General features: G+C 48.2%; 1 protein-coding gene across 1 annotated transcript; it reads right to left on the bottom strand.

Annotated features, from left to right (window-relative positions):
• Positions 1 to 124: 124 nt before the first annotated feature.
• Positions 125 to 25949, bottom strand: ARHGEF5 (Rho guanine nucleotide exchange factor 5). The gene is made up of 15 exons (XM_031013232.3): positions 25843 to 25949; positions 15528 to 18696; positions 14939 to 14996; positions 14441 to 14505; positions 13996 to 14249; positions 10042 to 10202; positions 9335 to 9487; positions 8936 to 9065; positions 8607 to 8681; positions 8079 to 8168; positions 6461 to 6618; positions 5675 to 5836; positions 4158 to 4228; positions 2497 to 2601; positions 125 to 1464 (listed from the first exon to the last, which is right to left on the bottom strand). Exons 2-15 carry the CDS (start codon positions 18682 to 18684, stop codon positions 1307 to 1309), a joined length of 4797 nt encoding a protein of 1598 aa, XP_030869092.1. The 5' UTR covers positions 18685 to 18696; positions 25843 to 25949; the 3' UTR covers positions 125 to 1306.
• Between the last annotated feature and the right edge of the window lie 909 nt (positions 25950 to 26858).

Raw genomic sequence — 26858 nt, 5'->3', positions numbered from 1 at the left:
TTGTACAAGGCTGCAATGCAATTATACTTTTGAGCCTCCTAAATACGAAACAGAGTAGTAGAGTGTCAAAGGAAGGACTATTATAGATGAAAAGATGGCACAAAAGATGACTATGGTATTGTTATATACGGATGCTAATGAGAAAAAAATTTAGTCATATTCTTCAACTGAGACAGGCAACCTGAAAGAAACTAGAGAATAACACATTTGTTAGAGTTAAGTAGGGCTTTGGACGTTACTTGGTTCAAGCCCACGTTTTACATTTCAGGGCACAGAGACACAGAAGGGTTGAACTGTGGCAGTGTGGGGCCTGCAGTTTGGGTCTTGTGACTTGGATCCCAGGCCTCTTTCCATTCTGCCTTTCACAAAGAAGAAAGCTAAAGCAGCTGAGAAGATATTTTCGCAATAATTCAGGTCACAATATAAAATCATGGATGGTCGGAGTCAGATTTGCCCAATCCACCCAAACTAGTCTATACGTATACCTTATGGGTACAGCAAAGATGGGGTTTTCATCACCTATCAATTACTTCTAACTTTTTCTACAACCTCTGAAGCTGTAACAAGCAGAAAATCTGTCCAAACTCTCAGGGGTCAGAAAGCAGGAGTCAGGAACTGCCATCACCTATGCACCACCTTAGACTTTTATGACACCTAACCCCAACAGGCAGGAACTCTTGGGATTCCATGTTTTGAACCTTTTTCAGTGCTGAGGAGTTTGAGAAGAAAATACTCGGAGAAGTGCCAAGTTTATTAGAGTGAGAGAGTATCACCCTCACATTGCCACTAACAGACATAGATCTCAGAGACACACTGACCTTGCACCATAATTATGGCGAATTTCTAGGTTGGAAGATACCTTAGAGGTTACTGGGCTGACCCTCCCATCTGATGTGTTAACCCCTCTTAAACATCTCCCTCCAGGAGACTGAGGTGAGATTCTGTTTAACATACGGCTATCACTGAAACTCTGGCCAGCTCTGAATCTGCACCCTGGAGGCGGAGAATGTTTAAGCACTATAAGGCAGTAGAAGGAAAGTTCCTTGGCTCAGGCCCCAATGGTCCCCTTTTTTTTAATGATGAAAGGTTCCCAGAGTCCAGTGCAAAGTCCCTCGAAATCCCCCCCACCAAGCACAAAGCACGAAAGGAGGCCTGGGCCGAGGGACTGGGTTAGCTGGATTTTGTCCTTGAGCTTTGAGAAGGCCTAGTTCTCCATCCACAGAAGGCCTCTCTTGCAGGGTTCTGGGGCCAGCCCTTGCCATGAGCAGCTTGTTCTTCAGCTCACGAAACTCCTCTCAGAGAAGACTTAGGCTTGCTGTTCCACTAGCTGTAGTTTGGCAGTCTTGACTCGATGAGCTTCCTTCAGGTTCTGCGCACGGACCTCTGGGTTGGAAATGAACTCCACCTGCTGCACAGGAAACCAGCCTCGCTCCCCGTCTGAGAGCCTCACGCCCTCCAGCCAGCCTGTGGGCACAGGGTGAGTGGGAAGAATTACCTGGGAAAGGCTCACGATAGCTTCTCTGGATCACCTTCCTGGAGATTTTTCTGAATCCTCAGGCTGAGTGAACTGGGGAGCCTCCAGCATAAACCCAGCCTCCAAGTGTCCTAACATGGCGGCCCTGGGTGTGGCCAAGTCTACAGCTGTCCATTCCTGAGCCTTCACCACTGTTATGGTTGCATCGTGTCCCTCCCAACATTTATGTTGATGTTCTAATCCTCTGTACCTCAAAATGTGACCTTATGGGGAATGAGGTTGCCACAAATATAATTAATAAAGTTAAGATGAGGTCATACTGGAGTAAGGTGGCCATTAATCCAGTATAACAGCTGTCTATATAAAGGAGGAAAACTTGAGCTGGGCGTGGTGGCTCACGCCTGTAATCCCAGCACTTTGGGAGGCCGAGGGGGATGGACTGCTTGAGGTCAGGAGTTCAAGACCAGCCTGACCAATATGGTGAAACCCCATCTCTATTAAAAATACAAAAATTAGCCAGGTGTGGTGGCTCATGCAGCTACTTGGGAGACTGAGACAGGAGAATCACTTGAACCCAGGAGGTGGAAGTTGCAGTGAGCCAAGATTGCGCCACTGCACTCCAGCCTGGGCAACAGAGCAAGACTCTGTCTCAAAAATAATAATAATACATAAAATAAAAAAATAAAGGAGGAAAACTTGGACACAGACACAGGAAGGCAGCTAGCCACAGGAAGACAGAGGCAGAGATTGGAGGGATGCTGCCACAAGCCAAGGAACAGCTGGGGCTACCAGACTGGAAAAGGTATGGAAGGATCTTCCCTACAGGTTTCAAAAGACGCACGGCTCTGCCCACACCTTGATTTGGGACTTCTTGCCTCCAGAACTGTGAGAGAATGCATTTCTATTGCCATAAGCCACCCAGTCCATGGTACTTTGTCACGACAGCTGCAGGAAGTGAACACACTCCCAGCACTGCCCTGCCTGCAGTGCCTGGCCTGCTGCTCACGCATGCTCCCGCTTACCGTCACTGCTCTGCTGAGTCACCATCACCACGTCGGCTTTCTCCAGTGCCAACTCGTCGTTCTCTCGGGGCTTATAGGCTCGAAGGCACTGTACCTGGGGGGAGTCTTTGGAAGAGAAGAGTGTGAAGAGAGGTTAGCAGAGGCAGGGGATTGGAACACAGACAGGGACTTGGAGGGGGGTGGCGTGGGAGGACTTGAGATAGAGACAGATTTGGGCTGTTGAAAGTCACAGACAAAAGAGGAAATTTGAAAATGGTTAATAAAGAAATAGACATACCAGAAATGAAATGGACCAAAAATTCCACTTCTCCAGAGGAGACGGGTTGAGAAATACATTGTGATCATCTCAAATACCTGAGATCCAGCTAATGACCCATCTTCCCTCTGAAACCGTCCCTGACTCTAGTCTTCAATGGGTTCTGAACTCTTTTAAGACTGCTTGTTCATGCCAAGGCATTTATCCCTTATTTAACTGCTACATGGATGTGTTTTGCCTCTCCAACTGGATTATAAAATCTGAGTCTGTGTCTTATTCTTCATTTTCTTCCCAGCACCAGATGTGGAACCAAGAAAGACTTAACTAGTGGTGTCCCAGGTTTGACCTGGAGCTTCAGTTTCCTCATCTATGAATGATCAAGATGGTTATTGATCAAGGTTGATCAGATGAATCTTGAGGACATTCAAGATTTCTCTATTTCTATGTTTTTGAGAACTAGGGGACATGTCCATAGATCTGAAGCTCAAGAAAACAAGCCTCAGAGAATGCTTCACCTCTCAGTATTCCATCATATGTGGGTTTATGGCTCTTTTATGTTACCACACTGCCTTGATTCTCTTGTAAAATAAACGGAATACTGCACTACTATTTGCTTTCTCAAGATCCTCCCCATCTGCCATTCACAAGGTCAAAATGAAGGAGGAAGAATGCTCCTGCCCTCCTCACCCACTGGGGAATTGAAGCCAGCAGATGGAGTGCACAGTGAGCAAGTTAACAGCGTTCAGTTACTACATGGCTCTCCTACTTCATTCCCAGGGTTCCTTGTAGTTGTTTGTTCTTTTCAGTCACTAAAGGTCCAGGGTTGAGATCAGATTCTCTCTGGATTTAAATTAGGGAATCTTTGCTGGAGGACAACTGTGGGGCTGACATGAGAGGCATAAGAAGCCCAGTCTTGGTGTGAACACAGACACATACATAATGTGTGTGTACCTGTGGCTCCCCATGGGCACCCAGAAGCCTGGGGTAGGTGACCTCAGGTCATCCTCTTAGGAGAAGTGTGGTCAAGATAGATCTGGGGTGCTATCCTCCTGCACACCTCCCACCACTGTCAGGCTTTCTTCCCCTACCCCCACAAGACCTTCAAGCAGGTAAAATCTAGGCAAAATAATGTCAGTTTAGACTTAAGGGGGCAAATATTTTTAAAAAGAGCAAACTATTGCCCAAGGAAGGGAATGTATGGGGAAGGGGGACTGCCATAGTGATGAGCAGTTTTAGGCGATATATTTCAGGTTTTTAAGCTCTAGAGGCCAATCTTCCACCCTGACATTTTACGGAATATCAATAAACGGAAGCCTAGAGTTCCCACCCAGCCCTTTAAACTCCTGTATCCAAAGGTGACATCTGACCCTGCTTGCTTTTCTCTCCCTCTTAGGCCCTCACTCACTGTAACACTCCAGAAGGTCCAACTCCTCTCTTGGCATGGCCAAGGCTGAGATCCACCGAAGCTTTTCACTTCTGAGAAAACAAAGCAGGGTCATAGCATCAATTGTGGGGGTGTAGGAGGAGGGCCAAGGATGGGGATGGCAAAAGACTGTGGGAAGGACTTATCTAGTTCCATGACTTCTATCAAAAACTATATAGGACTCTTTTTGGTTGGAAACATGACACAATCTTGAACTATATGTGAATGTGTCTTGTCACACTTTACTTTTCCTCTTCTCTTTCCAGAATTATCCTCCTAATGCCTTCTCATATCTTCCAAGTTGGGGCGTAAAGTTCATTAGTCATAAAGTCTGGAGATTTTCTGTTTTGGAAATTGTGCTAAGCGAAGTGTTCATGTCAGTTTAGATTCCCTCCATCATTCTGCATGATTCTTGACACTCGCTTGCCTATCTCCCTTCAACCAAATATCTCAGAGATGAACATTGTTTCATAATAATAATTAGATCAGGGAGATATGTCTACTGTTTTATTTGTTGTTTTTGCACGGTGTAATCCAAGCTTAGGTTTGTAATCATCTGAAGGTTTCTGCATTCTGTTAGCCTCTGTGCCCAGTTGTGCCTAGGTAACTGGGAACGGACACTATTACTGTTCCAGGCACAGTGCCCAAAGCACCAAACCAACAACATGCATCTGCACCTGATTATTTGACTTATGTGCTGTTTTGCACACAAACTCCGATACTAGTCCTTCTGTTAAATAAATGAGAACAGGTGTTATCGGTCCCACTCTGAAGTATCTTCCAAGGGACAAAACTGAAAAAGTGTCTACAACATAGGGATCCTCAAACACTTAGATACGTCAAACTTTTAAATGACTGTTCATATATCTTTTATAATAGCAATAACACCTACAGGCTTTTACATGTTCATTATTGCAGGCACTGTGTTCCAGATTTTATAGGTACTATTAATACTCTCAAAAATGTATGTCTGTGTGAATGTATTTTATTTTATTATTATTGAAAACATGAGCAAATCAGCATTCTCAACACTATGGATTTCTGGTCAATAGAGGACTGGTTTGGAAGATGGGAGCACAGAAAGTAAAAGTCACCCAGCACTTGTCTTATTCACATCTGTGCCCACCAGCTGGGGCATAGAAGGGTTTCTGTCTCAGGCATGGAGGCATGTGCTCACAGATACCAGTATTCCAATTCCTTGCTCACTCCATACCAGTCCTTCTCCTTTCTGATACTACACAGACCTTGTCCTTCTGGAGTAAAGAGTATAAAATAGATGCTAAGCCTCGGTGGTGACTTTGTACCCTCTCCCACCTCAATCTCCTGCAAGTTATCCATTAGTTTTAGGAGTCTGAATTTCTCTATGGTGGTCCCCAGTCCAGAATGGGCTAAACGAGGCTGTGGCTGTCTTCTGGACACATTTTCTGCCTTGGTCTCACTTCTTTTCTAGGCTGCCCATCTTCCCCCACCCCCAGCTCCTCTGCCCAGCCCCATCTCACTGAGTCTCCGTGCGGAAGAGGAACTCGGCCTGGGCGCCCTGAGTGTTCTGCCGCAGAAAGAGTCGGAACAGGTTTTTGTGAGGTCCATGTAGCTTCATTTCACACTTTTCCCCCCGAATGGAGGAGAAGGGAGCATGGTCAAATACCAGGAATCGGCTACCCCTGCAAAATACAAATCTTTTCAACCTGATTCTAGAGTTTCCATACTTCACCTACCCTCATAACCTTGGGTTCGAAATCCCTACATCTACAGCCTGCAAATTCCCACAAAAACCATAAGATGGTCCTAACTTGCTCCCAAGATGGTAGCTCCAGGGTCCTCAGGGATTTGTCCTAGTCTGGCAAACCACACACCTAGTGCAATGGATACATTACCACTTTAAAGAGGTGAAGAGATGGAATTTATATACATTTCCCAAGAACCTTAAGACCAGAGACTTAAGATCTGGAATTAGCTAAGTAACTCTAGAATAGCTGGTTGAGGCCAGTCCAAAGAAGCCACAAATAGACTCATGTGAGAATGTGATAAGCTAATTTGCTACATTTTGCTCTGTGTCTATACCATATTACATGTCCTGCCATGTGGTCTTATGATATAGTTTGATGGGATCCCCTTTTTGCTTTGGGCTTGTTTTTCTCTTCTCTAGGCTATGACCTGGGCTCTATGGGTTAAGCCATTGAGAAGGGCTCTTCTAGGAACATGACCCTTCTCTCTCCCTTTCAGACTCCCCTCTTTCCTCATCCCCTTCCCCTCTTGTGCCCTGGCCTGCCACTCCAGTCACTGACTCTCGGGGCCGAGACAGCAGCAGACAGTCATTGAAGAGGTGCAGGTGGACTGGACGCGTGTTCAGCTTCCTTCGTAGCCCTGGGGAAGCACTGAACTCCAAGGCTGTCAGCTCCCCACTTTTCACCAGCCAGCGTGACTGAGAAATGAGCGGGAATATCTACAGGGTAGAGGAAGAGAGAGAAGGCAGTGTCACAGATGGGAGAAGCATGAGGTTTGCTCCCAGTCCCACCCTCCTCCTCATGCCACTTCCATGCAAGTTCCACCTTGAACAAGCATCTCTTCCACATCTGCCTTCTGGCTCATAACCCATCACTTAGATTCTCTCTCTCTCTGAACCCTCTAACTACCACTGTCCACTGGTGTGTGGCTCCCATGGTCGTATGCTCAGGCAAATAGAAGATGCCTATGGTCCAACTCAGGATAGTGAGTGTGTGGGACAGCTCTGCCCTAGAAGCCTGAACTGAAGGAGGGATGGAAGAGTCCAATCAGGGTATGTGATGGAACAAGTCAGTGAACACTATATGTGTCTTAGAGGTTAAAATAAAACATTAGAGGCAGGTCTGGTATCAATTCCATTTTTTATACCAGAGATATTTGAGCAGCTGGAATCAAACATGGGGCTGAGAAGAAGAACTAGGTGGGGCGTCTTAGAGCTGGAATTTGGTTAAAGATGAGGGTGTGGTCTATGCTTAGTATGTGAATAAGGGATTTTCCTTCTTTTTCAGGAGTGTAAAGATAGTATGTGTTCTAAGCACGGGCGTGGTGGCTCACACCTATAATCCCAGCACTTTGGAAGGCAGAGGTGGGCGGATCACTTGAGGCCACGAGTTGGAGATCAGCTTGGCCAACATGGTGAAACCCCATCTCTACTAAAAATACTAAAATTAGCCAGACATGGTGGTGCAGACCTGGAATCCCAGCTACTCGGGAGGCCAAGGCACGAGAATCGCTTGAACCTGGGAGGTGGAGGTTGCAGTGAGCCAAGATCGCACCACTGCACTCTAGCCTGGGGCGACAGAGTGAGACTCTGTCAAAAAAAAAAAAAAAAAAAAAAAGATAGTATCTGTTCTAAGTTGGAATTTGAATGTGGAATGTCTATTTTAGATTTGTATTTCAATGAGGGATGCTGGCTCTAAATTTGGATCCAATCTTATGTGGGTTTGATTATACTAGAAAGAGATTTGATAAAGTAATAAATGACTCAAGCACCAAAACATTCTTTTATAAAGGCTCATCCTGAAAAGTTCTCTCTCATTTGCCCATTTCTCAAATGCACCGCCCTTGTCCTCAGGTAACCGCTGTTCCTTTTTTTCTTGTTCTCCTTCCAGAGTTTCCTCGTGCACACACAAGCAGATACCTGTATAGATTTGTATCCTCCCACTTCTATACCAGAGGTGATATAATATACACACAATTCTTTACCTTCATCTTTTCACTTAGCAGTATGTCTTGGAGACCCAAGTAGGCCTCCCAGAAATAGGACAGAACAGAAGGTGGGCAGAAATGAGGGGAGGGGCTGGGGATAATGTGAGCAAGGTGGTTCCAGGTTAGGGGGTGATCTGCAGGACATGTTAAGGGAGTTCATGGGCAGGGATGGGGTGCATGGGACCGACTCACTTTGCACTCAAACTCAATCTTCTGGCTCAGGTAGATTAGTTCCTCTGTCCGTCGCATACTCTGGACATTGTTATTGCAGTCCCGGATCAGCTAGGGGGTGCAGAGAGTGAGGAAAGGGGAAGGGCACTGTGTTAGAGGCTTTGACCTTTGAGTCTCCTACAAGCAATCTGGAAATAGGTTATGACAGCCTCGGTCATTTTTACCAGGCTGGAATTGGGCAGGCAGTATCAAGCACAAGTCCTAGGCAACTTTGTATGACTTGGCAGAACATTCCTGGACTGAGTAAAAGTGAGACTGAATGTGGGGGTGATGGTGGAGAGGGCACAGTCCCTTGATGTGGAGTGTGCTCGGTGTGGGAGAGGTGGCCGTGGGGTGTGTATGTCTGGAAGTTTGGCGGATGCAGGGAGGTGGCTAAGCTCTCCCAACAGGGTCCCACCTCCCATGCTCCCTGGAGTCATGGGCCTAGGTGGGAAAGACCTCTCTGAGAAGAACACACAGAGGGTCAGAGCGGAGGTGGCGGCTGCCTACCTGCTCCAGGGCGTGGTGTGCCTTCGTGGCCTCTGCCTCCTCCGAGGAGCCAGGCTGTGTTCTCTTCAGAATGTTCTATTGAACAGACAGTAGGCAGGAGTGAGATGGGAGGAAGAAATGGGAAACAGGAAGAAATGATTGGGGGCTGGTGAATGGAGAAGCCCAGGGACCACATTTTAGCAGCAAATATTTCTAAGCAAGCAGGCAGTGGGCAGCAGGGAGACAGGACTTGGACACCTGGCAGAAGAATGGTTGGTCCTTTGTTGTGGGTCTTCCTGAGGGCATCCCTTTGAGTTAAGGGGAGAGGATCAAGGTAGCATCTGCCCTACCTGGAGCAGCAGTTTGAGGCGGGTGATGCGTTGGAAGGGCAGAATCAGAAAGGACTTGAGGGAAAGGCGCTGGCAGACGGGGTCGCTCTCCAGCTTCTCCAAGACCTCCCGGAAATTGCTGTTGCTATTCCTGCACGGAGAGTGAGCCTTAGGGGAGGGGGGATGTGGGGAGCAATGGGGGATGCAGTGAAGGCGCAGGGAAGGGAGGTCAGTGGAGTATCTGTGGGCTGGGAAAGAGCGGTGGGAGCTGATGTACAGGGCGCTCAGATGTGATGCTGGGGGAACCAATACAGAGGGCGGAATGGGGAAGGTGTGCTCTTGGGATAGCCCTCTGGGCTGGGGACTGGTGCATGGTCACCGCAGGGCCTACATGGGGATTAAATGGGGGTTGAGTCTCACATCAGGCTCTGGAAGGTGCGTTCCTGATAGGTCTGGTTGGTGACATAAGGCAGGTAGACCCGGCGGAAGTCTGGGGCGTGGTTCAGGACTACGTCACATACTTGGAAGGAGAAGATATTGTTCTCAAAGTTCTCTTCCAGGTCTGAAAGGAACCTGTACAGGATTTAAATGAGTCTCATAAGACTTCTGGACCTCAGCTAAGCAGCTGACTGGCCCCTGATGTACACTGAGCTGGTGACTTCTTCACTCCATTAGCCAATAACTTCTATTGACTCTCTGCTCTGAGCTCCTTGCTATGCACTAGAATTCGCTCCAAAACTGTCCTGAGTTTGAGCCTGATTTAACACTTTTATTCTAATATTCCATTTCTCATTCTTCTTTTGACCCTGTTCAGGTTTTCTGATCTTTAGATGGTTTTTCCACCTCATCTCCAATGCAGTGCATGACCACAGTAATCCAAAGCCTCAACCCAGGAAGCATTGCTCATTTACTTATCCATTAATGGATCTATCCACCCACAGGCACTCTCCTCTTCTTGCCATTCTTCTTCCTATAACCATCGGGAATCATGGAAGAAACTGAGGCCCAATTTCTTCCCATAACTGTGAAAATGAAAGGGTTTCTAAGAGGGGGAAAAATAAAGGAACATTTAAAGCCTAACAACAGTGAGGCTGAGTGAGTGGTGTTTAGGAGAAGGGGAGTCTCACGTGGCGCTGACGTCTCGCACATCCTGTAAACGAGAGAAGAGCCATTGGTGCTCCTGGTTGGAAAGTGTGGCCCGGAGTGAAGTTGAAAGTTGGAAATGATCCACAGCTATGTTTAGACTGCGCAGGTAGGAGGCCTCTGACACAATCAGCTCAAATTTGACCTACGAGGTTGGAGATGAGGAAGATTAATTAAGGATTTTATTTACCCTCTGGAATATGCCAGCCACTGTGTAATGTTTTGGGGATAGAGCGGTGAGCAAGGTCCTTTTATGGTTCACAGTCACACCAGAACCCAAGTTGATCTGCGGGGAGGGGAAGAGCATCTGAGTAGGATTTAATCTAGGGTACAGGTACAGGCCTTCAAAGGTATAAAAGAAAAATATGCTTTCAAGAAATCTAAATAACAAAAACAAGAATAAAAAATGAGTAACAAAGTGAGATGAATATGTTAATTTGCTTCACTAGGGTAATTCTGTTACTATTTACATGTAGCCCAGAACATCATGTTGTATATCTTGAATATACACAATGAAATTTATATTAAAAAAGCTAAGTAGACTGGGCGCAGTGGCTCATGCCTGTAATCCCAACACTTTGGGAGGCTGAGGTGGGTGCATCACTTGAGTCTGGGAGTTCAGGACCAGGCTGGGCGACGTAGAGAGACCCTGTCTCTACAAAAAATACAAAAATTAGCCGGATGTGGTGGCGTGCACATGTAGTCCCAGCTATTTGAGAGGCTGAGGCGGAAGGATTGCTTGTGCCTGGGAGGTGAGGTTGCAGTGATCCCAGATTGCACCACTGCACTTCAGCCTGGTGACAGAGTGAAACCCCATCTCAAAACAAACAAACAAACTAACTAAACTAAATAAATTGAGCATTTTTTGAACCAAGTGTACAGCAGTAGTGGCCAGAGATGAAGCTGCAGCAGTCGAGGAGGCCTGAAGGGTAATGTAAACAATGTAAAATTGTTTGGACTTAAGACAATGGGACAATGAAAACAGGCTTTACATAGGAGAATAACTTGACCAGATTTGTTTTTTATAAAGTTACTATTTTTTTTTTCTTTGGAATTGAGATGGAGTCTTGCTCTGTCACCCAGGCTGGAGTGCAGTGGCACGATCTCAGCCCACTGCAACCTTCGCGTCCCAGGTTCAAGCCATTTTCCTGACTCAGCCTCCTGAGTAGCTGGGATGACAGGCATGCACCACCACGCCCAGCTAATTTTTGTATTTTTTAGTTTCACCATATCGGCCAGGCTGTTCTCAAGCTCCTGACCTCAGTTGATCCACCCGCCTCGGCTTCCCAAAGTGCTGGGATTACAGGTGTGAGTTGCTGCGCCCAGCCTGTTTTTTATAAAGTTATTTCTAAGCAGAATGAGAAGAAAAGATGAAAAGAAGCAAAAGCCATCAATGTTAAGAAACTGTTGTAATAATTCCACATGAGAGATGAAGGCCTGAATAGCCATGGAGCTGAAGAGAAGTAGATTAATTTTATAATTATTTATGAGGTAGAATTGGAAGGGTTGGATTATTTGCTAGAAATGGGGCCTCAAAGAGAAGGAAGGTTCAAAGCTAATGTTTTGTACTCACAGCAAAAGCTTTTTGAGTCGGGCACCTGGGTGAATGATGGAGTCATTTACTGAGCCAGAGAACTTTGAAAAGGCATAGATTTAGGGGATGAAGGTGATGAGCTCAGTTTGAGGTTTGAGGACAGATGAGAAGCAGGAGACAGAAGCAGGATATCTGAGAACAAGATGGCGCAGCTGTGGTTTAATGCATGCCCAGCATGTGAGAACTTGTCTGGAGGTTCCAGCAGGGGGCGCTATGACTCATGACCATGCCTCTAGCTGGGCTCCTCATGCTTTTCATCCAAGCATGTGGCCTCAAGAGAGATGCCTGGATAGAAAAGAGAAAGGAGACACACTCTGGTGATGACTTGGATGACCAATGACACAGCCAGATGACCCTCCCATACAACAACCCTGAACAGGGCCACTGAAGGCTCATTTGCATCCTTGCTCTAACATTCACTACACGACTGACTTTGGGTGGCTCCTTTAACCTCTCAGAATCTCACTTTTCGTGTCCTTTTATGTGGATATAGTGACCCCCATCTCACTGTGGAAGATGTAACAGTCGAAAGAAATGGAGCCTGTGAAAGCACTTTGTGAACCCCAGAGGTACTACTTTATAAAATGAATGTGTGTGTTTAAGAGATAGAAATGTAAAGCCCTTTCTTCTCACAAACATGAGACCAGGGCTGGAATAGGAGCCCTGCTGGACTTCCCAGCATGCTGGAGTTGGTAAAAGAGAGCTAGAACTCGTGTCATCTCCCACTGTTTGGTCAACAAATATGGGGAAGATGAGTTATTTTCTAAATATCTTCTCTGTGCTTAAAAATTTGCAGCCACAACAGGGCTCTCAAGTCTGAACTTTGCAAAGTCTAAAAATGTATTCTCTCTCTGACTTGGTAAAAGCATTGTCTATCCATAAGTCCTCCTGGCCCAAATTTTACTCCTCCCTGCCTCTGAAAGGCAGAGAGTACAGCACTAATATTTATCAAACTATACATCAAATATTACTGCTAAATTAGATATGCATTATTTCATTTAAACCATTCGGCAACCCTGAAAGGTAGGCATTATTATCCTCAATTTGCAAGTGAGGAAATTGAGATTTGGTGGTGTTATAAGGCTGCCTAAGCTAGTAAATGGTGAAGTCATGTTTCAAACCTAGGTCTGGCTTACTTAAAATGAAAAGTCAACATTTTTTGAGAAATTACTATGTACCAGGCATTCATGTTTCTTGATTTCTTGCAGTAACTGTTTGTATCTCAGTTTTACAAATGAGGAAACCTCAGTTTTACAAATGAGGCTTAGAAAGATCATGTCATTTGGCCAAAGGTAAATTGGAAATATTGAAGTGGGCTCTGGGGCTGGGCTCAGTGGCTCATGCCTGTAATTCCAGCACTTTGGGAGGCCGAGGCGGGAGTATTGCTTCAGCCCAGGAGCTCGAGACAACTGGGCAACACAGTGAGACACCATCTTTTCAAAAAATTAAAAAATTAGCTAGGCATAGTGGCATATACCTGTAGTCCTAGCTACTTGGGAGGCTGAGGCAGGAGGATTGCTCGAGCCCAGGAGGTTGAGGCTGCAGTGAACAATGATTGTACCACTGTACTCCAGCCTGAGTGACAGAGCAAGACCCTGTCTCTAATAAATTAATAATTTAAAAAAAAAGTGGTCTTCATATCCAGGTCATTTCTTCCAGAACCTAATTTCTTAAACATTATTCTATTCCATTGTTCCATACTGTCTTTCTGGGAAGAAAGGTTTTACCCCATATTTCAGACAAATTAATAAGAGGCGCTCTCCATGTAAAACTTACTAATGGTAATAGCTTAGAATCAGACAAACAGCCTCTAGTTCAGTCTTGCTGTTGGGAGTAACAACCAAGCAGGGACTGATGATCACTCTAAGGCCCCTGTTAGATTGATGGACCACAGGACAGCTGCAAGGGGCCCTCTTCAAGGGACCCAACAAAGAGCCCCAGAATGTGCCTTGGCTAAAGAGGAAAACTGTAGTGTAGCCTGAAACCCTGGTTGAACAGGGAAGCTTTCCTCTACCCTGAAACAGCAGTGATGATGGGATTAACTCCACATTCCTCCACACAAATTCAGAGGCAATGGCCACCATGTATAGCCCAGACCAACATCAGGTAGGAGCAAGTGGCCTATGGCATGAGGAGGTGAGGATGAAAGGGGAGGTGGTGAAATCCAGAAAACAATTCAACTTCTTCAGAATGGACATGACCCACAGCTGTGGCATGTACACACGCCTGTGTGGTGGGGACAGCCGACTCTTGGTGGCAGTGGTGAGCAGGAGAGAAGGATGCTAGCAAACAAGACCTTGTCATCTTTTCTGTAGCCCCCTCCCCACCATGGCCTGCCCAGTACCTCTTGCAGCTTTTGGTCTTCATGGGTCATGGAGAGCAGCACGGTGCTGTTGCGCACCACGGGGATTTCCTGCCAGAGGGAGCCGCTGGAGGCCATGGAAAGCCGCTGCAGGTATGACTCGGAGGAGACCAGGGCCTTCCGAGGCTGCCGCGGAGAGCTAGGCCCGGGTGTCTCGGACAGGCTCTCCAGCCGCTGCTGGCTCTGGATCTCCTTATTCAGGACAACATCACTATACTCCTGGTAAAGCAGCTGGGCTGCAGGGCAAAGAAGCATGGGAAGGAAGAGAAGCAGGAAGAAGGGACGGTGAGCGGAGGCAGGGAAACAGATCTTCTGCAATGCCTTCTCACTAGGGACATCCCCACCCCACTGCTGACAGCCACAAGCCCCTCTCCAGTGCTGGGCAGAATGCCCACCTGGGTCTATAGTTCCACTTCAAGGTACTCACAGGAGTTGATGAGTTTGGAGCACCGTCTTGAAAAGCCTCCCATCACCTCCTTTGGTTTTTTCTCCCTGTGGAGTAAAGAAGGGCTCTGGGGTACCTACTGGCCATTAGACACAGAGCACCCCAGGTGACTGTGGGGGACAAAGTCTCTAGCCTCTGGGATGTGTGCTGGGATGTCAAGACCAAATCCCCTGGAGAGGCACAGAGTTGCAACTTGACCCACTTGGGCTAACATGGAGCTTTTGTGGGGTTTAGTTCACAGCCATAGGGCTTGGGAAGATGGATGACTCGTAGGCTCGGCTGACCGAATGAGGTAGATAAAGACAATCTCCCTAAGCTGGCATCCCGGCATCTCTCTCTTCTCCTCCTTACACCAAGAAGAAACAGGAATGAGCCATTCGGGGTCTCAGAACCCTTATCAACTGAAATCCTCACTAGGGGACTCTCAGTATCCCAAGTGAAGAGAGTACAGTGTGGCTGTTAGGGGAGAGGGTGACTTACCGAAAAACAACAGTGTCTGAGGGTCCTGGATGTTTCTCCACAGCTGGACCTCTTGAATCTAAAAGTGGAAATGGGGAAGATAACTGAGATTTCAGAGGGATAGAGAGAGCCAAAGAAGACCTACAGCAGGAGATGTAGGGGTCCAGAAGGGAAAATGGGCTTTATTGGGAAACTGGGAGGGAAGAAAGTGGCAAAGCAGAGAGCGTGAAAGAGATCAGTACCAGTGACTTCCTGAGCCACGGGTCAGGATGGGACTGGGACAAGTACAGAAGGCCTTTTCTACTACCCAGGAGGAGAGCAAGCAGGGACTGTAACTGAAGAGTAGAAGGGAGTCCAAAATAACCTTGGGACATCCAAAGAAGGTGCTGGTTGAGGGAGAGACAGGGAGATAGAGGGGAAGAAGAAGGAAGAGCATCCCAAGGAGCTTGGAGGGCACTTCGGGGCTCTCTCTGTGTTGAGGTTAGGCACACATGTGAGCGAAGCCAGCAGAGAGAATGTTAGGAACCCTAGGGACAGAAGATGGGATGAGGTGGGAAGAGCTGGGAAAAGCTTGGTCTGATGTGTCACTGTGGTCCTGGTTCTTGCTCACCTGAAGAGCCCTCAGGCAAGATGGAAGGTCTGCGCAGGCCCTGCCGGCTCCAGCCCTTGTGCTTGTTGGCCCCCTCACTAGGAACCACAGCCTGTCCACTGCTGTCCCCTGGTGGCCTCCCTGAGTCCCGCCTGTGGGGCCAGCTGGACGCCTTCTCCAGGTGCAGATGGCTGGGTTTTTCTGGCTGCCTTGCTTGGCCCACAGGTGACCTCCCTGGGCCACTGGCTCCTTGCTGAGGGGTTGTCCTTCTCAAAGGTTCTCTCGCAGGGGCCTCAGGGTGTTCTGAGACCCCTGCTTCATCCTTAGAGGTGGGTCCCTGGAGCTCCGGAGCCCAGGGAGCGGTAGGGGAAGAGGGGCATAGGAAGTTTGTCATGTTGCTGAAAGCCATGCCAGGGGACACTTCGCTCTTACTCCTGCTGGTGGAAGTGAAAGACTCTGTTGATCTAGCTGTGGCTGGGGGCCAGGAGGTGCGTCCAGCAGAGGCAGGGAGGGGGACTGTCCAGTCTTGACAAGCAGGTCTTGTTTTGGCATGACCCCCTGAGTTCATATGTCCTCCCCGAGTGCTCCTGCTCCTCCCCCTGGACTTTGGGGGCAATGGGGGTGGTTCGGTGGGAGGGTCTATGATGGGTAGTGGGGGTAGAGGCCTGTAGATCCTTGAGCTACCAGGAGCAGAAATGGGAGGAAGGTGGGGCTGTGGAAAATCAGGGGTAGGGGGTAGCGGCTTGTTGTATCTCCACCTGGGGGTGGCCTGAGCATGGTGGGAGCTGTCTGGGGTAGATGGCAGAGGTCGGTGCTGCCTGGCCACAGCGGAGTCAGAGGCTTGAGGAAGTGGGCCTTTATGGGGGGCATGCAGCCCTGAACCTAGGGCCAATGGAGGAGGGTGGCTATGCTGCTTCAGCGTGGGAACCACTACACGAGCATGGCCATCTGTCTCCACCATGGAGGGATGGGTGTCCCTCCTCTCTGGGGGAGGAGGGGGCAGAGGTTCGTGGATCCTCACATCCTCCATGGAGACAAAGGATGGGGAAGAACCGTAGGCAGGAGACTCTGTGGCAAAGGCTGGATTATGTGGGGAGACCGAGGGCTGGATGCTGGGAGGACTGCTGGGCCTCTCTAGATTTGAGATGGATTCTTGAGAGTCCTGCTTCAGCGTAGATAAGGCAGTAGGGGATGCTGAAACGGTGCTGTAGTCCCTACCACTCCTTCTGTCCCTTCTTGGGGTCACAGAGCTGTAGATGGCAGGTTTGGGGGGCCTCTGGGGCAGCTCTGAGTGGGAGCAGGAAAGCAACATTCCCACCAGGTCTGGAGTCTGCTCTGTCCTGTGAGAACCAGGGAAGGAGTCACTCCGTAAGTGCTGGACGGTGCCTGTGGAGTTGGCTGGGAGCCTCGGAGGGCTGGTCCCAGTGGAGGGGAAGCCATGGAGGGCAGCCGGGCATATCTCAGAAGTCCCCCAGGGAGATGGGTCATCCATTGAGAGAGGGGCACTGGCAGTTTCTGGAGCACGTGCAGCACAAGAGGTTTCCCTCCTGGGAAAGGCAACTGGGGGCCTGGCAGATACCGAGGCAGGTGTGATGGGGTAGGCTTCAGCAGGACTGGGAGGAGCTGAATCTGGTGTCCTTGGAGGAGTCACAGATGCACTGGCAAAGACCACCTCAGTCCCTTGGCTGGACGCTGTTCCCTTCCTCAGCCTGGATCCCTCTTGCTGGCTGTTTTGATCTATTTCCTTGTCAGGTGACTCCTCAGTCGAAAAGGAGCCCAGTAGAGAAATGGGCTGGTGAGAGCATCTGATGGGCTCTAGTGAGGGAGACAGAGCTGCGGGGGACAGTTCCTCAGCCCTGGACTCTGTCTGAGTCCCGGGAATCTGAGTCACGAGATATGAGGCACCTGGAAACAGGTCACAGTGAGGAGAGTCCTCAGGGGCTACCAGAGCGGGCATTGAAGGCCCATGATGCTCATTCTCCTCTTCCCTGCTCCTCGCTCCTCCCACTGCCCCCAGCCTGTCCCCATCCCAACTCTCTGCCTCTTTCGCCTCCTGCCCGCTGACTGGCACCCCTTTCTCTTTTACACCATGATCTTCTTGCTTTCCAGTTACTTCCTCTGATTTTCCCAAAAAGGTTTGACTCTTTTCGTCCTGAGAGTCCGCCCTATTCTCTTCTGGCACCTGCAGCTCCCTCTTCCTCTCTTCTCCCTGTTCTAGACCTCCCTGACCCTGAGCCTTCCTCTCCATATCCTCCTGCTCCCACTCACCATCATTCAGACCCTCTGGTTCCCCAGTGAGCCTCATTCTTTCTCCTTGTCTCCCAAGCATCACATCTTGTACCTGTTCCTGTTTTTGCTTCTGTTCTCCCTTTTCATCATTAACCTGCTCTATCATCTGTTCCTCCCCTACTAATAGCCCATTGGCACAAACATCCTCCCTCAGAGTTCCTTCCCCCTGAAATCCTGCTTCCTGCTGTCCCTGCTCCTCCAGAACTTGGACCTCCTGGGGATGCAAGAGCCCTTGACTTTCCTGCAGCTCCTCAGATGGCAGCTCTTCCCCCTGCCTGATAGTCCCACTTTCAGAGCCTTCATTCTGGTTGGTCTCTGCAGGATGCTCTTCGCAGGGAGAATAATATCTGGTCTGACCAGAGTTATCTGAAGAGGTTTCCTCTTCTTCTTCTGCCTGTCCAGATCCCAATGTCAAAGAAGTAAGTCCTGGCCAAAATTCCACCTCCTCTTCTTCGCTTCCCAGGTCACTGGAAAATGGGGCCATGTCTAGATGCTCACTCTGAATGGGGCAGGCCCAGAGCTCTGGGGGAGCTAGAGTCCTTGCTTGTCGGCCTGCTAGGCTCTGGGGTACTGCCTCCCAGTCTTCCGGAGTGTCACAGGCCTCAGCCACAAGGCTTTCCTGATTGGGCTCCACATCTGCAGAACCTTCCTTGGGAAAAGAGGGCATCGTCTCAATTGCATAGTCACACACATCCCTTAACTCGCTCTGCTGAGTTGCTGAGAGTCTGTGTTCCTCTCTCCACTTATAGGATGGGTCCTCATCTTCTTGAGCTTCAAGCCCCAAGGCAGAGACCTGGCTGCTCCTCATGGGAGCCTCAGGGATAATGCTGAATTCCTCTATGGCAGAGATGGGAGGAGAGGCTCCATGCTGGGCCTCCTCAGCCTCCATCAGGGCTGAATCCTAAGGAGGAATCAAAGACAAATGTTTCTAACAACTCTGCTTTTACCTATCAGAGGAAGAGACCATAAAAAAGAAGAGTGATGCATTTATTTGGTTCCATTTAGGGTCATTCTTTGAGACAACAGGTTCTCAACAAAATAAGCAATAGCCTCTAAAAAACTTGTCATTGATGTATTTATTTCATAAATATTTTCCTAGCGACCCTGTTAAGTGTGGGGCATTCAGTAGTGAATGAGATAAAGATCTTGTCATCATGGAGCCTGTGGTCTTGTGAGGGAAACAGGTCATAATGAACAATTAAATTATAGCAGAGGACCATTGTCAGAGAGTGCCCAGAAGCTCCCAGTTGTCAGTTCTCTCTAGACTCCATTATGTCATCTTCTGTCTCTCCCTGTCTACTCTTCGGACACTAGGAGTGACTCATCCTCATATAACCCCCAGACACAGCAAGGGACACACCTCAGATCTATTAGGCCAGAGAAGCAGTGTCAGGAGAGGGTCTTCCTCTTAAGCTGTGGACATCAGTTAAAATAGGCCAGGCTATGATAGCCAATGTGTGAGGTGCTATGGTGTCATCTTCTTTACAGAGGGTTTGGAGTTTACTCATCTTTCTATTTTCCATAGTGTCTACTACAGCATTGTAACTAACAGTTTTGTTTCCAATTCTAGAGGTAGCTGTTGTAAAGTGGGATGATAACAGCCTTATTGGATTAGTGTTGAACTAGACACATTACCACCTTGATGGAGGACCACAGAAGGGTGCTTTCTGCATCACCTTACTCTCCCCTTGGCCTCAGTATCCATATGAACTCTTCTCATTAATTCTTTTGACCTTCCTGTCTTTTGATTTCGACCTTCCTGCCTTTCTTCTCACTTCCAGCAGAACACCTCATCTCCTATTTTGCAAAGAAAATAGAAACTGATGGAACTGGGTTTCTCTCACCTCAATTTCTTGCGATCCAAAGCAACCTGTATTTCCACTCTTTCTATCTTCTGCCCTCAGTCAGGAAAAGACGTATCCCTCCTTTCCATACTCTGTCATTTCTAGCCTGCTTCCCCAGGAACCCTGTGCACTCATACCTTCAACATCCCTGCTGAACCACCCCTGGGGTATGGAAGCATTCCCACATTCTTCTCATCTTTCAAATGATTAGAAGGAGTTGCTCTTATCTGCTGTCTTCATACTCTCACATCCCACCTGCCTCCAACCCAGCTTTGATAGCGGCATTCTGCCAATATTCCCTACAATCGACATGTTGTTAATTCCAAAGAAGACCTTATGGATCTTCATTTTGGGTGGTTCTTGTCAGTATTTGACAGTACTGAGGTTAGAAATACTCTCTTGTTACTTGTGGTATTACATTTTCCTGGTTTTACCCCTTCAGTTTCCTCCAGTCTTTTTTTTTTCTTTCTTTTTTTTTTTTTTTTTTTGAGACGGAGTCTTGCTCTGTCACCCAGGCTGGAGTGCCATGGCGCAATCTTGGCTCATTGCAACCTCCACCTCCGGGTTCAAGCGATTCTCCTGCCTCAGCCTCCCGAGTAGCTGGGACTATAGGTGTGTGCCACCACACCCAGCTAATTTTTGTACTTTTAGTAGAGACGGGGTTTCACCATTTTGGCCAGGATGGTCTCAATCTCCTGACCTCGTTATCCACCCGCCTCGGCCTCCCGAAGTGTTGTGATTATAGGCGTAAGCCACCGCACCCGGCCTCCCCTGATCTTTTAACTAGGTTAAATTGTACCCCTCTTTGTAGCACTTACCAACTATAATTCACTTTACTTTTCCTTTGTAGCATTTATACAATTATAATTATATAATGATGTGTGTATTTTGAGTTACCCTCTATTGCAACCAATAGATGGTAAAATTTATGAGATTAAGAACTATGACTTGCTGAATTATCCATACTTAGCCTAATACTGGCCTATACTCAGTGTTTAATAAATATTTTTCACATAAAGAATGAAATTCAGGTCAGAATAAAATGTGATCCTTTTACTTCAATGGAAAATGCCCACCTTTTCCTAAAATCATGATTAACAGTTTACACAGAACTTTAAACATTTAGAGCTGTATACACAACAAATTAATTTTTCTTATTTTTCATTCTGAAACACTAAGGTTTTCCTGCATACATGTCATTAAAAATAATGAAATGCTTTTTAAAATATGTATGTGCCATACATCTAAGAGTCATCGTATAAGATGGGTACCATTATTCTGCCCATTTTACAGATGAGAAACTGAGTTTCCCAATGCACTTTATATATATAATCCTGACACTCTGGGAGGCTGAGGCAGGTTGATTGCTTGAATCTAGGAGTTTGAGACCAGCCTGGACAACCTGGTGAAACCCTGTCTCCACAAAAAATACAAAAATTAGTGGAGCATGGTGGCACGTGCCTGTAGTTCCAGCTACTTGGGGGCTGAGATGGGAGGATCCCTTGAGCCCAGGAGGCAGAGGCTGCAGTGAGCCAAGATCACATCACTGCACTCCAGCCTAGGTGACAGAGTGAGACTCTGTCTCTAAATAAATAAATTAATTAATTAAAATAAAATAAAATTCTTGTTTCCCTCCTGGCCCAGATTCCCCATATCTAATCAATCACCATGTGCTATTGACCTCATCTGCTAAATATCCCTTAAGACTGTCCACTTCTGTCCCATCCCTCTCCACTGGTGCATGCTGCTACCGTCTCGCCCGGGCCACTGCACCCGGCCACAGCTTGGGCACTGGCCTCCACCCATTTCACGCTATTCCAGTCCTTTCTCCATACAGCACCTAAGTGAGCTTCAAAAGCACCAGTTCTAGCTTAGATTCTTCGGCAGCCTCTGAACGCTCTTGAGATGAAATCTAAATCTTCAGCATGGGTTATACTCCCTGCACAACCTGGCTCTGCCTTCTTCTCTAGCAGCCTATTCACCTGTCACCATCTGTCCCTGCCCCCATCCCCCCTCTCCCACTGGCTTTCAGTGTCTTTAGCTCACTTCTCTCTCTGTCTCTCACCTGTAGGCCTTTGCAGACACTGCTCCTCTGCCTGGAATCCTCTTTTGCAACAGAGAATCCTTTGCTTCTCCTCAAACACACCTTGCACTTGTCATGTCATATTTAATGTCTATTTTCCAGGCTAGATTATGAGCACCATGATGGGACAAACACTGCCATATAACCCCCTCTGCCTGAAGCCTAGTTGGCCCTCAACAAAGATGTATTGTATGAATGAATGACGGAAGAATATAGAGTTAAAAGAGTGTGGATCAGTGTTTGGTAGTGCCTCTCCGGTATCTTTGCTGGTTTTAAGACAATTGTAGAAACCATTAAATTTATTTGAACATCCATTTTCTTATCTTTAAAAAGGAGATAAAAGGATTCCTTCACAGTTCTAGTAAAGATTAAATAAGGTAACATAAAAATGTACACTGCTATCTTTAAGGGTCATAGAAATGGTGGCTGTGGTAAATACTGTTGATCTGAGAGACAGAGAATAAGTGTAAGAGAGAAACACAGGATTCATAAAGCCGGAAGGACCTTCAGAGACACACAGAAACTGCTCAATTTACAGATGAAGAAACTAAAAGTCAAAGACCCTAGACCCTTGCTCAAGTCTCTTAAGCAAATGGTATGGGCAAACCTGAAGCAAAGTTGCTTGACTTAAGTCTCCTGTAAGCACTTAGAGGTCCTACTGAAAGAAAGCTGGAAGGCCATCAGTCCAGAGAAGACCCCAGAATTATATGGACCCAAGGCTGCACCTGACCGTGCACCGTTCTTGTCTGGTCCAGGCTTAAACTGAAAACTCACCTGCTCAGAATACTGTCCTGCTTAGCCACTGTGTACACACACATACACACACACACACACACACACACACACACACACACACACTGAGCCATCCTTACAAACTCTTGCAATAGAGCCTGACATAACCAAACAGGCAGGTCCCTAGCACACTGCAGAGTAGTATGTGACAAGATTCTGGCCATCCCAGAGACAGAGATACCATCTATATGGGGCAAAGAGATATGTCTGACATAATTGTACACAGGCAGAAGGACTTTTATGTCCTTTTCCAGTTAACTGACACCATGTGCGATTGGCTCCCTATGTCTAGCCCTTAAGTACAAAATACTATAATCCCTATGGGTGATTCTGTGATGTGGCCCTATTCTCTCAACCACACATCGAATAATATACTTGCTCACTTTAAGACACTTTCTGAAACTTGGCCTAAGGAGACCATGGGACTAAACCTGTAGTCTCTCCTCACTTACATCTCTATGGTTCAGGCCCTCTCCTCCATATACACCATCACGTCTTCAAAACAAGTAGCCTCTAAATAAAAGTGTGTTTCTGCCATATCTAGGGTATATCTATAAATACCATGCGCTACCTGGACATTTTCTGTTCCAATCTAGTGGCACAGTGCATGCCTGAACCTGCAAGCCCATTGACACCGTTCCTAACTGTCTTTTTTCATTTGGAAATATCAGTGGTCACCTGCTCAGCCACCAGTTACCGCAAAGGGAGAACATACCCCACGTTCCCTATACTTGATCCTATCTCAGTGATCCCGTTGCAATCAGGCATGACAAAGCTAAAATGTGACAAAGTGAAAGGAAATCTGTAAATCATGGTCTTACTCACGTAAAGGCATCAGGAGGGAGTTTTTTGCAATGCTCATTACGTTAGAGTGCAAACATCCTCATCTCCTTCTCCACTGAGGGTGAATAATCACTGTTTATCTGTGTACAGGCAAAGCCAGGGCATGGGATTATGGGGATACGGCCTTGCTTCAGACCACAGACATTTTGCATCCACATAACCTCACCCACATGTGACTTCTTGAGAGGCAAAGCTTCAAGTCATCCCTTTAACACAATGTGTGACAGAGCTCACTATCTTCCCTAGAGCCCCCCCCAACACCTTAGCTCTTGTCTATTTCTAGTCACTAGAAACAACACTGTATTTCAAGGATACAACCCCTCCCCAATCAAACTGCCAAATCTTTGAACTGAGACTCAGTGCCATATATATATTTTTGAGGACCATGCTTCCTGGATTTTCTAGCAAGGTTGATTTCAAATATTCTGACTTACAAATCACTAAAATAATATTGAGGTTAAAATAAGATCACCACATAGATATATAACTTTATTCACTGTTTGACATCACTGCCCTCAATACTACAAAGATATCAAAACAGGGGTAGCTTTCTGGACCACTGACTACTACAATGTGTGTTCTATCCATTGCAGGAAAGTCCCACCATGCCAGTGAACGCTGTAATACACATTTATCTATTCTCTAATGTCTGAAAATGTCACACCAACTGCCTTATAGACCAGATGGTTTATATAAGAACATTATCAGTGTCAATGCTGACTTACACTCTACAATCTCATCTGTGGTCCTGGTGGCATCCACAGAGATAACATTAGTGTGAGTGACGTGTTTGTGTATTAACATAGACCTTGAGGGTGACTTTGTTCCAGTCTACCTTGCAGGCACTATAAGTGATCAGCTCCTGCTTACTCCACAGACACTGTGAGTGACCCAGCCCCTGTCTACCCTAGAGCTGTTCGTCACCTGTTTGTCTATACCACTGACACTTGAGTAATGCTGCTCCCGTTGAACCCAAGACCCTACGAGTGACTCCATTCCTGTCCATACCACATAGCGACTGATCTCTCCAGACACCACAAATGACGTATTCCTGTCTATCCCACAGACACCACATGTAATGTGGCCACGGAACCTCAGACAGACCGCGTTAAGGGCACTGATACACTCTCAGGACCTCTAATACATGAACACTCTTCTCTCTATTGAGAATCACTATATTCTGTTGATGAGAGGGATTCCTTTGCACTCCTCCTGATTTCTCTCTCCTCCCCACTAGGACCATGACATACATTCCTCCTGCATATCAGTCTCACCCAGAACTGACACACCCTCATCCCATCTTCCCAGCTCCCCAGGACTCCTTCACTAGCCATGGCTTCAGTTTTAGGCCCACAGATTGGTTAACAAATGACACCCATTTTGCTAAGGCCTATGCCAGGAACTTCTTCATGCTCCAAATGTGGATAAAACAAGACGTCTGAGACAGAGGCCACATCAAGAGCTTTTTAGCTGGAGCTGGGACCTCTGGATTAGGCCCAAGATGTAAGGCCAGACAGTGGAGTGCAGTAGGGGAGCAAGCTAGGGAGGAAGCTCGAAAGGAAAACCACCCTCTCTCATCTGTTTGACACACCCTTCTCTCTCAACCAGACAAGAGTCCTGGCCAGAGTTCACTTCTAGGTAGACAGGAGGGCAAATCTGTCTTTGGAACCCAAGATCCAGGAAGGGAAGAAAGGGACTGAGATCTGGAAATGACGTAGTATCACAACTGGCTGTCCTCCGGTAGTCTTGCCGGAAGGCAACTGCAAAAGATGCTCAGGGGTTCTAGAGCTCTGCGTCCGCATTCTAGCACCCCGACCCCTACCTCAGCCCCCAACTCTAAATAACTTCTTTCCACCTTGCTAAGAATGCAATGTTGTGATTCACATCAAGCTTTAGGATGCTCCCCATATGCAGGGAACTGGGGTGAGGGGCAGGGCAGGATTCACTGTTCCAGGTTACGGAGCTTTGGTTAACACGGAGAGAAGCTACACATAGACTCACACAGTATGCAAATACCTATGGAGATACATAAGGAAAGGCCCCGGCCTGGTTAAGGAAAAGGAGCCGATAAAACCTCTCCAGGTAAGGAACAGCCTAGAAAGGGAATCTCAGTTATTCCTTCTGATATGGCTTAGCTTTCCCCAGGGCGCCTACTTTGAAGAAAGAGCCCTGATTATCGGCCCGGGGAACGTCTGGGGGCAGGGTGCCCATTTCCTAGGCGGGACCCGACCGGAAGCAAACTTGTAGGCAACAACATTTCCTCTAGTTCCTCTCCTCTTCCCCACCAGGGTCCTCAGCCACACACCCCGAGCCCTGCCTGCGGGCCCAGCCCCCCCCACCCATTTCCGGAGCCTGCGCCCCGGACCCAGCGGGGGCTGATCCCTGGGAAAGGCCTGGCTTCTTCTTCCTTCCTGTCCCTGCCCCACCTCCGCCGGGCTCCACAGCCGCCGGGATCCCAGGGCCGAGACGGGAGGAGGGCACCCACCTGGTCGGTGTCACATGCTGCTTCGGCCCCAGCGTCCCCTCCAGGTCCCGGCGCCGGCCGCAGTCCCCAGGGCCGTCCCCAGCGCAGGCCCGGCCGCCCCACCCGCGGCCCGCCCCTGGCCGCCCGACGGGAGGGAGGGATCGGGTTCTCCTAGGAAGTTTCAGGTGAGGAAACAGGGACACACCTTCCCGGAGGAGGGGCAGGGCCCCTCCGCGCGCGAGCCCCATTGGTGTGAAAGAAGCTCCCGCGTCAGAGCTGGGAAGTGCCGGGCCGGCGGGGAGGGGAGCCCGGGCGCACGGGCCAGGCCGCGGGCTGTCCCAGGGAGCCCCGAGGGCGCGGTGCGCGGGCGCAGGTCGGGCGCAGGCGGGGTGACCCGGGGAAGGGGCGCGCACAGAGACAGAGGGAGCCAGCCGGGCCCCGCGGTGTCCTCGGACGCTTCCGAAATCTCCCTGCGTGTTTGTTTCTTCGGAGCTTCACCGGAGCCTGACTCTGGACCCGGCCTGTCTGCCTGCTGCAGTCTGTATGTGTTTGTCTTTTGCCTTGGCCGTGCCTCTGGAAGTCTGACATCCGTGGTTGTACATGTGTCTTTATCTTCAGGCCTCAGTGGTTTTTGGTTTGTTCGTTGTTGTTGTTTTTTTTTTTTTTCTGAGACAGAGCCTCGCCCAGTTGCCCAGGCTGGAGTGCAATGGCGCGATCTCGGCTCACTGCAACCTCCGTCTCCGGGTTCAAGAGATTCTCCTGCCTCAGCCTCCCGAGTAGCTGGGATTACAGGTCCGCGCCACCATGCCCGGCTAATTTTTGTATTTTTTAGTAGAGGCCGGGTTTCGCCATGTTGGCCAGGCTGATCTGGAAACTTCTCACCTCAGGTGATGCACCCGCCTCGGCCTCCCAAAGTGCTGGGATTACAGGCGTGAGCCACCGCGCCCGGCCAAGGCCTCAGTGTTGATTTCTCTTCCGTGATGTCTCCTCCTATAGAATAAAGAGTGTCTCCTCCATCTCCTCCTCCGCTCCCTTCT

This window comes from Gorilla gorilla, chromosome 6 (genome assembly GCF_029281585.2).
Source record: "Gorilla gorilla gorilla isolate KB3781 chromosome 6, NHGRI_mGorGor1-v2.1_pri, whole genome shotgun sequence".
NCBI lineage: Eukaryota > Metazoa > Chordata > Mammalia > Primates > Hominidae > Gorilla > Gorilla gorilla.
This window is presented reverse-complemented; position numbering and strand designations above follow the sequence as displayed.

Bases quoted from the DNA above. Each gene is read 5' to 3' on its own strand.
- ARHGEF5 (XM_031013232.3), bottom strand. From the start codon at position 18,684: ATGGAGGCTGAGGAGGCCCAGCATGGAGCCTCTCCTCCCATCTCTGCC. The intron at 10,203-13,995 runs GTACTGGGCAGG...CCAACCTCGTAG, and splicing joins AAGACCAAAAGCTGCAAGAG to GTCAAATTTGAGCTGATTGT. The intron at 8,169-8,606 runs GTAGGCAGCCGC...TGCACCCCCTAG, and splicing joins CACACCACGCCCTGGAGCAG to CTGATCCGGGACTGCAATAA.